Raw genomic sequence first — 10,974 nt, 5'->3', positions numbered from 1 at the left:
CTGTAGTAGCTTTTCCCTTTGCTTTTCCCACATTTTCTTGAGGAAATCCTTGCTTCCTGAGATGACGCTGAAGACTGCGATTCCTTAAGCCTTGGAACTCTTCTTCGGCGATGATTTAAAGTAGGATTCTCAAGGTCAGATACCTCTTGCTTCTTTCTCCCCACTGTCCCCAAGGTGACAAGTTCAACAGCATTATTGTTTGAGGACCCAGACTGGTTACTGCATGATCTATGGTTCCTTCTCCCTCTCCTGGGCATTCTGGCCTTTTCTCTCGCTCTCCTCCTAGCCTGAGCCCACTGACTCTCATCCGAAGATGATGATGAATCAGATGCATTCCAGCTGGCTCTTGCAGGCTCAGGATGCAATTTACAGTCTTTCCCCTTTCCTTGCTTTTCTGTATGCTCACCATTGTCTCCAGTCTCTCTTTTCCGCCTAAACCTTCGTTTTACTTGTTTCTTACCAGACTCCCTATTAGAAGGGGTCAGCACCATGACAGGGGATGCATGTTCAAGCTCATCTTCTGACAAATCATGCAAGGTAGTAGATCTAGACAAAGCAGTAAGCAAAGGAAAGGGATGGAAATGGTAAGGGTGGGTGGAAAGAGAGAAATCACAAAAAAAGGATGAAAATGAGAACATGAATTTTAATAGAAAAACGTAAGACTGAAAAGCAAACACAGAACAAAACAAACAGAGATCAAAAGAAAACTAAAGTCTATGTAAATTATGAATAGTGTTAAGCAGAAGCAAGAGCTACGTATTATTTAATAAAAACAAATAACAAGTGTCAGCCAGATTAGAGCGTATTTTTCTCAGCACTTACCTACAAATGTCCTGAGTGGAAGGGCAGACAGACAACCGTGACTGACTCCTGGGAGCTGTTCCTGTTGTAGGACTGCTTGCCTGTTGGAATAAGTTAGACAGTTTGGAATCTTTGTCCATGAAATACATTGCAGATATTTTACTGCTTTGCCACATGATTACAAAATTAAAGTAACAGTTGCTGCTGTTCATAGCGCACTGTTGAACACAAGCAAGCTCACAAAATACAGGAAGCCTGACCAAAAGCAAAACCTATTTGTGGAACTAAATATGACTGAAGTGTTTCAGCTCTCATTCGCTGATGACTACTTTTTGTCACTGTTTGAGGAAGCAGCTTTCAACATTTGAATTTTCATTTTGGTTTTGATCTACTGTAAATGTCTGATGGGAAAGGATGTTGTATTTATTTCATGTAATCAACCAACCATGATGATTCCTTTCAAAATGGAGTGAAGTGCATTTATGTTATGCTGAGTGATGAAAAGCACAAAGCTAACCTATGTTGAGTGGACTGACAGAACAGTGAGAAAATTAAAGTATGTTTTAAAAGGTTTTCAAAGCAATCAGATCTTCTAGAAGAGCTGAAAAATGTTAAACTGATGAGCCTGAGAAGACCAAAGTGCAGGCTGCATCTCTACAGAGCTGATCACATTCTCAAACTGCAGGAGAAATAAACATGTTTAGTATGTGACATTTTGCTCATAAGGTTGTTGCTACAAATTGCAGACTCAGTTGCTCAATACTTTCACTGAAAACATATTTTGACAGTGTTAACAGCAAACCATTTCAATCTGCCTCACAATCTACTGGCAGCATAGCTGTATGGAATCCAAATTTAAATCCAAGGCTTTGTGATTCTTCAGGATCACTCATGAGGTACAGTATTGTGGGAAGAGGGTTCAATACAAATCTTTATGACCTTCCTTTAGCTAATAAGGCCATTAGCTTTTAGTATGCAACCCTACCCCATTGTAAGCACCACTACCAAATGGAGACAAAATACTGTAAGCCTAAGAGTTCCACAAGATCACACCACCAGATGCAAGGGAAGAATGACTATTAAGCAAGAGTACAAAGTACAAATAATACAAAGACATAAAGGCTGTCATCCCAAGCTTTTGTACTAGCAAATCAAATTCAGTCACACTTAAAGTCCATAATAAAATTATTTCTAGCTCATCTTTCACTGACATTTTTGTGGTGTCAGTTTGAAAATTAATAGTACAAGCAAAAATAAATAAATACAGCAAGTACCTGATGACACTTCACTTTTATCCAAGATTCTTAATATCCATTATATTTCACGCATAGATCTTTTGGAAACATTAGTCACCACTATGTGCGTTTTTGCTTTTAATGGGATACCAGCTGAGATTTAAGAACGGTGCTTTTGCATGAAAATAATCTTCTAGCTTTCGGAATTCAAGTAACCCTTTTTACCTCCTCATGTGTTAATACCACAACACCAAAAATATTACTAATTCTTTACTACTAGTTCCATGAAATGAAACTCAGAGGTATTAAAACTAAGCCAACATGAGAAATTAAATTGATAAAGCATTTGGGCACAATCCTTATGTTCAAATGGTTTTTCAATGCCTGGGTCCACCAGGCAGAGGAGGAACATTAGTGTGTCTACATGCAGTCTAATGCTGGGAAAAAAGGACAAGTATCAGTGAGAGAAATTGTTTGTATTTCATATCTCTTTTTCTACAAAAGCAACATTTCAATTACACGTACTGTGAAGGAATATGAATTGTTCTTACATACACATTAGAAACAGATGGTATATGTATGGTTGGGTATATAATCTTTCTCCACCTCAGCCTCTGTGATTAGTTTTAAGTGATTAGGCAGACCTTAAGCCATTTGTGCAGCTACTTAATGAGGAAAGATGCAGACATCAGCACCAGAGCCACGTTGTTGGGCTACATGCTGCTTCTGTGTGAAAAAATGTCCCTCCACACTAAACTCCAGATGAAGGACTGCTGAAGAAATCCAGCCCTAGCATCGAGTGTGGACTCCTGAATTCATCCCCTGTGGCTAGCTCCCATTTCTATTTTCCCCTCACAGCTGCAGGACTCTACCACTGCTTCTTTCAGGAGCTGTGTACTATAGAGGTTCAGCTTGATCTTAGGCGGTGGTCAGGTCATCCCCATGCCATAAAGGCAAGGTTTATGTCACCTTGCCACAAGGGATAAGTGGAATGGCTAAGCTGGCCCAGTAACCATACAGTAGGTCTGCACAAGTTCAAGAAACTTTCAGCAGCTATTAAAGCAGGAAGTCAGCTAGACGGTTCTTAAGAGGGCTGGAATCAAGCCAAAAATTAAAACAAATTCCTTGAAAAGCTTTTACACTTATTATTTGGACTGGAGACAGGTGGAAATCTAATTATTTTAAGATAAAAATTACATTACCGGTTTGATTGCTTAAATCTTACATTTCACTCTCAGCTGTATAGAGGTCTGGACTATTTCAGCCCTGCTCAGTCAAATTTACTTTCTAGTTCCCCTGCACTGGCATAATGATGTTATGCTTAGTTGTACGTAACTCAGAGGAAGGTTTATTTCCTTCTAAAATTCTTTTCAAAAAAGAGCGCTTTTTGCTTGTTTGTCTAATCCTTATTGGAGCAAACCTGGTATCTGGGCAGGCAAAAAGCCTATGCACCAATTAAGTCCTCAAAAACAAAGGAAGAAAACTCCAACATGCCGAGTTATGTACAAGATAATTCAGATTCTTACCTGTGAGCAAGTTTCATTCAACAGGTTTCTACAACTTTTAAATACAATTTTTTATTTTTATCTACTTTAAAATAGCTTTTAATGGTAAAATGAACTGATGGAGTGATTTCTAAAACCAAGAAAGTCACTGTTTCCGATATTCATTATCTAATGTTTACTTATGGACCTCACAGGTACTGGAGGGCCTTATTTTGTAAATATTTCCAGTTTTATCTCTGTAAATTAAATAGGAGTGGAAGGACCTGTTAATATCAGGTCTGTCCCTGCTACCACATGTCATATGAATATAATCATGCACAGCTAGTCAAGCTGTTTTTAAAAACTTTTGACTTCCAACTCAGCTGGAAGCCTATTCCAGACCTTTACCCCAAAATCCCTTTGCTTTTTCACCCGACCCACGTTCTGACAGCATAAACTGCATCTGTTTTCTGCTGCCAACACTGCCTCTGGGCTTACCTCATTTCTTTCGGTAATATTCCCTCTTAGCCATCTCCTCCACAAGCTATACATCCCAAACTCATTTAAAAAAAAAAAAAAAGTATATTCTCTTCAGTCCAGCCTCACAGTGAAGATACCTAAAGTAGCATTTAGTCAGTTGGTGTATTTACAGAGCACAGCATACAGCCACATGGAAGTTCCAGGTTAGATCCTAGAAGGGATATGGTGTATCAGTACAGCGTTTTGCTTCCTCTGAGCAGCAGAGCGGGCTGTGAACCCAACCAAGCGCTGCCCTGCACAAGTTCCACGTTCATTCAGTCCGTGCTACCTCGGACTGTCTGCAATACTGTGCTGCCACAAAACACAGCATTGAACAGGTCCATCATCCTTGCTCAAAATATAAGCTTTCTTTTATCTTTAATCATCTTTACTGCTAGTTTTAGAAGCAAAATACAAAATCTTCTAAGTGGCATCAAGTTTATTTTAAAGCATATCTGACAAACCAAAACACGATCATTTGAATATATTCTGCTCACATTACATCAGTCCAGCTCTTGTGGGAATGTATATGCAACAAATGTCAGAAACAGGCTCAAGCACACAGATCTTATTGCTATAATTTCTATCCCATTGCTATATTGCTATTTAGCACACTGAATATTTTGAGATAACTGTATTTATTGAATAGAGGGATCAGACTGATGCTGTGGACTCCAATTCCACTTGGCAGGCAGAATGATGAATTTTTTTAAAAACAGTATTCCTTGAACAAATGTCTACTTCAGACAGCTGGATTGTACAGCTCATTGGAATGGGAAAACTAAACAAGCACTGTACTAATTTTATCACAGCACATTATATCAGCAGCATAATTAAATGTGGTAATTCAAAAGAAAGTTGTCTGACAATTCATTTATAAGCAAGGCAGCTCATTTCTCTATGCCATCAACACAAGGAAGATGTTTGAGGGATAATGCCAACTCCAGCTGATTAGGTTTGGCATTTCAAAAATGTTGTTAGCAGAGAGAGATTCCCCAGTCACCACCTTCTGCTGTCTTGGCCAGTTTAGATGAACTCTCTTGTCAAGGATATGCAATTCAATTAACAGACATGACAGGGCACTTATCCATAATTATTTTTGATACGTTCAACAGGATTTGGTAGCATGCTTTTCAAACAGAATAGTGGTAAATACGGAGTTTTCAGGACAAGCGAGAAGATAATTATTTATCTGAGACATGATAATAATTTATCTGAGACAAGGGGACTTTAATATCACACACACACGTGTCCGTGTTAAAACACTGCAGCAAAGACAGAAATGGGGAACAGAATGGAGTTCAACTGATGAAAACAGTATGAATTTCAAATCAAGATTGCCTTAACTTTGGTGTTCAGGATCTGATAGAATTTTTCAGACAGTAACAAAAAATGAGAGTCCTCACTGACCATCTATTGCTTAACACTGCATGTTGAAACTAGTCCAAGAACATGAGTCAAGTTGTGCTCTTCTTCAGAAGAGAGAAGGGCTCTACTTAGACCTAACAGAAAAGCTGAGTAAAAACACATTCCACAAGTGCAAAGCATTCACATTTGAATGGAGTTAAGCTTTAAAATAACAAACTGGATGTAATGGACAGCTGCTATACAATGGCCTCACAGATATCACCAGAAAGGCTAATGAATCCTCTGATACCTCTGTTCTGAATAAGGAAGGCATTTCCAAAAGCTGCTCAGCTTACAACACTGCTTAAGTAGAAAGTCGCAGAAAATTGAGAGAAGGTAGGGCAGACAGGGAATATGACTAATGCTTTTATTCTCATACTAAGTACATTTTATATCAGTGATGCATCACAGAATCCTCCAGATCCCACCAGCCAATATAGTTAAAAAGCTGAAACTCTATCCTATTAAAATAATGGCACACCAAGGAATGGATATCTTAGAAGATTACGGCAGTTTGCATGGCAATAAGCTCAGCAGGAGATCCAGTCTGTGTATTTTCATCTGAAAATTTCTGCTTTGTAAGCAATGCAACTTTTAATGGAAAACATCCGTCTTTATAAACTTCTATTTGGATAATTTCTCAGGTCTAAAAAGACCAAAACCATCGTGGAAATGACCCAAGCCAGGTGTATCTTACAAAGCATGTCTTGATGGCAATTGAAACTTAGGCACATGGGTTTGGGAAAGTGTGGTTTCTTGTTTTGGTTTGGTTTGGTTGTTTGTTTTTTCTTTTCTATTTTGGTCCTTTATGATGGAGTTCCTGCTTTGTGCTCAAAGTTATTATAGTCTGCTTGATGGCTTTACAGCTACTGTTAAATTAATTGGTAACTCAATTTCTGTTACATTTTCTCTCACAGATTTTTTTTTTGCAAATTATTCCTTGCACATTTCTTCCCCAGCCTGTTTCTTTCTCTCCTGTCCTCCTTCCCCTCCTTCTGCCTCTGAAGAGAAGGAATAAAGGGAAAAGTAACATAGAAGGAAGGAGAGGAAATAGCCTTACGATTCTGCTGAACAATACCATTCAGCACCTTTGGAAATCAGTATGATCCTGTTATAAAATGGTTTGAAATCTAAATCACTAAAGCAGGTTTACTTTCCATGAGAGTAAAATCAAAATTGCAAGTGGCAAATCTATCCTACTATTTAAAAAATGAAACCAACAAAAGCAATTACAACTTTGACTTGTAGATTCAATAAGCTTTGTAATTTCTTCTCCTGTCTTACTGATCTATGTTAATCTTTATTTTAGAGGTTCTACTCAAAAATCCAAACTATCTATAGATGTAGACTAGCTAAGATTTGAATTATCAGATGGATTATAGTTTGCAAAAGTCTTTGTACTGCAGCAATGCAGTATTTTTGATTCATGATTCTCTTCAAGGATGCCTCTTTCTAGACATTATTACTTTCTTAATAAAAATGTTTTGTAGTTCTTAGAAAAAAATATGCAGATGTAGGCAATTGAAACAAAGGATGTGCTGGTCTTTACACAAAAGGTGCAGAGCCCTGAGACCAGCAGCTTTTGACTGTCTGGAAGGAGCTAAATGCAAATTTAGCCTGTAGGAAAGGTGAAGCACAAAACATGCATCTTCTTTGTTACTGGATTTTGTAGTATTTTAGTTCTAAAGGTAGTCAGTATCAGTATTCAGGGAACATCATTTAGACTTTCTCTTCCAAAGAGGGCATCTGTTTCCACATATTCCTCTATCTGCAAGACTTAAAGCCTCAAAATGTTTCTATATACTAAACAGCTTTCAATCATATGACATTCCTGCCACTCTCCCACAAGTGCATGTGTACGTAAGTGTACACACTCACCCTATTCTTCATGTGGTCTGATGGGCTACAAAGGACACAGACTGGATAAATTCCCATCTGTGAGGATATCATTATTACATTTGAACAACTCTACTCTGGTGTGTATTTGGTATCTGTTTATTCCAGCCCTAAGGAAGAGAGAAACCTAAATGCGCCAGAGCAAAAGAGCCGTAGTAAGAATATGGAAATGACTAAGCCAAAAGACAGTAAAACCCTGACAATGCATCATTACGAAAAACAGGAGACACTGTATTTTTATGAAGTGCAAGGAACTGCAGCAAAAAATAATTTTGTATCACTGTAGAAATAAAGCTTCCTTCATCAAATTGTTTTTAGGACAAAGATCTGAAATGTGCTTCTGAGTGCCATGGTGAAAAAATAAACACCATATAAAAATTTCCAGGAGTACATATGGAGCAGGTATGTTAGAGATCATAATTCTTGTTGAAAACTAAACAATAAGCATATGTAATAACTTGCATACCATGTTTACTGAAAACAAATCAAAGCTCCTTCTCCTGTATGGTATTGCATATCACAGGATAGGACTGAAATCTGTGATAACACAAGGTCTTTACAGAAGCAGAAATTATATATAGGCATTATACACAAAGTAAGCTTGTATAAACACATAAAGTTTGTGGTACTTAACACATTTCAAACGCATGCAATTTTGTCTGGACGTGTCGATGTGGCACATTTAGGTATACGCAGAATACGCTGTTGGTAAGAACTGTGATTTAATAAAACAGAATCTGTATAACTATATGTATTATTCTATACACACAATCGTATTTTTGTATGTATTCCCTCTCATTAGAACATGAGTTTAAAACAGGTCAAGCGTATCCAAGAAAAAATCGAAAATGTACTATTTTCTAATGGTTGTCCCCTAGAACTGAGATGTATTTAATGCAATTTTATTCAGAAGTTCAAATTTCAGACAGACTTAGGTAAATTCTGCAGTCATGCCTTTTGTTAAGCTTATTGTAAATAAAGAATAAATTGTATGGACAAGCCACGAAGTATTCTCTAGACAAAGAAATCAAACATTTACATCTAAGAGGAAAAAAAAGTGCAGCAATAGTTATTATGCCATTGTATCTAGTTATAGTTTTTTGCCTTTCTCTGCTTTATGTTTTGATGAACAAAATACTTTTCACTAACTTGTTTACTCTGTGCTGTTGTTTTTTACAGTAACAGAATCATAATGAGAGTTAAGTGCCAGGTTAGTCTTCACCTTTGATACTGGTTCTGTTTATGAGCAAGAAGAATCATTTAGATGACTAACATAACATTTACACTCATATTTTAATGCCGGTTTGGTATACATGGTATTATTCACTGTAACAGCACTTTTGAAGGCTGACATTTTACACTGTACAACAGCAAGGTATTATTTTTTTCTTGGTTTATTTTCGTTTTTGAAAGCTCTAAGTTTTCTCTTGGTTGCTCACTATAGTAAGCTAGAAGCTACACTTGGAAAGGATGGAGCTCAATGGAGTTTTATTAGGTGGATGCTTCAGAGACTTGTAAATAAAAAGTGTTCTAACACCTGCTCCAGGCTTTTGAGAAGTAATTGAGCCAAAACAGAAATCAGGCAATTTACTCCAAGCCTGAGTTTCTCTGCACTGAAAAATAAGCCCAAAGTTCCCATCAGAGAATTTCAACTCTTACTGCTGAGAGAGCATCCATCTCTAAGGAGCTCTTGAATCATAATTAACATGCAGAAAGATAATTACGATGTGTTAGAAACATTTCTTCCAGAGAGCATTTTAATACAACCAGGCAGCCTCAGAAACACATGTAAGCATAACCTCTACCAGCTGTAATTCAAACACAGGATTTGTTCCACTGGTTAACCACAACAGAAAGAAATGACTCTACCAGATCCTTCTCAGACTAGCGTTCCTCTTAAATTATACACTTATTTAGGAAGACAGAACAAGTTTACCGAAAAAATCTTCGGAACTAAGCAGTGGCAAATAGGTAATGAACAAGGTCAAATTTTTAATTTACTTAGATTTTAAACACACCCAGATAAGGTAATTCTAATTCTGAAATCCAGAACACTGCACAAGACTATCTCTTACAAAGAATAATAAAGTTGCCTCTACTACCAGCACCATGGGAAATGGGTGGGAGAGTGTAAGGCCTAAGGGTTTAAAAAAAAATTAAAAATAGCAAGACTGGTTCATAACTCATATTTGCAATATTTCTACGGTTTTATTTATACGTATTACAGTGGATAGGTTTTGAAAGCCACAGTTAGTATCTAGGGCTCCACTTTGTCACTGTGAGATAATATGAAATACAGATCAGTCCCAAATATGATCTATTACTCCCAGTGCTAGCAGGGCAGAAGGCATGAAGACCTGTTTATTGATTTATTGATTCTACAGGAAAAATCTAGGTTATCACCAGGAGTGCAGCAGAAATCAGACACTGATACATTTTCCCAATTTTCTCTGCTTGGAAAACCAACTGAAGCAGTTGCTCTTGGAGTCCCAGGGCAGTTTTATTGGCATATAGGCTGAAGTGAATGAACGAATGTACCAGGTGGATATTCGCTGAAGACAGCCACAGCTGACTGTCAGTGAGGAGTATCGGGAAAGAGGCAGACAGAATTGGGCAGAGTACGGAAGATTGGAGTACAAAATGATGTGAGATTACTTTCAAAAACATGCAGTTGGTTACCCCACAAACAGGATATGTAAGGTCACAGTAATGAGCTGGAAAAGAACACAGAGATGGATCAGCAAATTAGTTTTAGCAAATGATCCCTCTCCCTCCAACCTGCCAAGCAAAATGGTGCTCGCATGGCACGGGAGTGCCAAGGGTGGAGGGGTAAAGCACAGTGTCTTATGGGGACAAGGGGCAGTGGGAGCTATAGCCCTACTACACTCAACTTTCACTGTTCATGTACTCTTGCCCACAAATAAAATAGTAATTGATTCAGTGCTGAGTCAGGTTAATAGAATGAAAGTGCAGGATTTTGCATTACTCCTGCCATATTGATAAAATACTCCATTATACACATCAAGAAAAAAACTGACTTTCACAGCTAGAGCTACATAATTGTATAGTTACATGAAAATAATTTGTAAATATTTCAGTTGGCTTAATTTTATAATAGTACAGGTACAGAAACATATTGGCCAGCCGCTGTTTTTACTTAGTAACATGTATTACAGTAGACTTTACTAATAATTTTGTACTGAAATCATATCTAAATATTTTAAGTTTTGTCCTTTCATTTGCCTAAAATAGTTTATTACTGAAATTCTTAGCAGAAACTTATATGCAAGATAAGAAAAGTCTTTGCAACATTCTAAATTTCTGTGCTCTCAATGAACAGCAAAAGTGAATGGTAAAACTGAAGTGTTCATTTCCCCCCCGCCCCTCTAGGGAATGTTTGATTTTAAAATCTATAGATTGAATAGGTATATACTAACTAGTATCTGGTAAATAACAAACAAACCAAAGCCATTCCTTCTCATTATGTCTAGATATGACATATTCAATGTTCAACAACTCTGTTTCATCTGTAATACCATGTAATTCAGAGTTAACGTACCTAGCATGCAAAATTACCCAAGCATACACTGCAAACCTCAGGTGTCCTCTCTGAATAAACAACTTAAGAGCAT

The 10,974-nt window shown here is 37.4% G+C and overlaps 1 protein-coding gene across 1 annotated transcript in view; it reads right to left on the bottom strand.

Annotated features, from left to right (window-relative positions):
• Positions 1-10,974, bottom strand: part of MARCH1 (membrane-associated ring finger (C3HC4) 1, E3 ubiquitin protein ligase) — a 100,516-nt gene that overhangs the window by 37,423 nt on the left and 52,119 nt on the right. Inside the window, exon 3 of the mRNA XM_009325101.1 lies at positions 823-902. Coding sequence (XP_009323376.1) covers positions 823-902 — 80 coding nt within the window. The remainder of the gene's footprint in view (positions 1-822; positions 903-10,974) is intronic.

This window comes from Pygoscelis adeliae, unplaced genomic scaffold, assembly GCF_000699105.1.
Source record: "Pygoscelis adeliae isolate BGI_AS28 unplaced genomic scaffold, ASM69910v1 Scaffold170, whole genome shotgun sequence".
Lineage (NCBI taxonomy): Eukaryota > Metazoa > Chordata > Aves > Sphenisciformes > Spheniscidae > Pygoscelis > Pygoscelis adeliae.
Note: the sequence above shows the minus strand (reverse complement) of the source record. Positions and strands in the feature narration are given on the sequence as shown.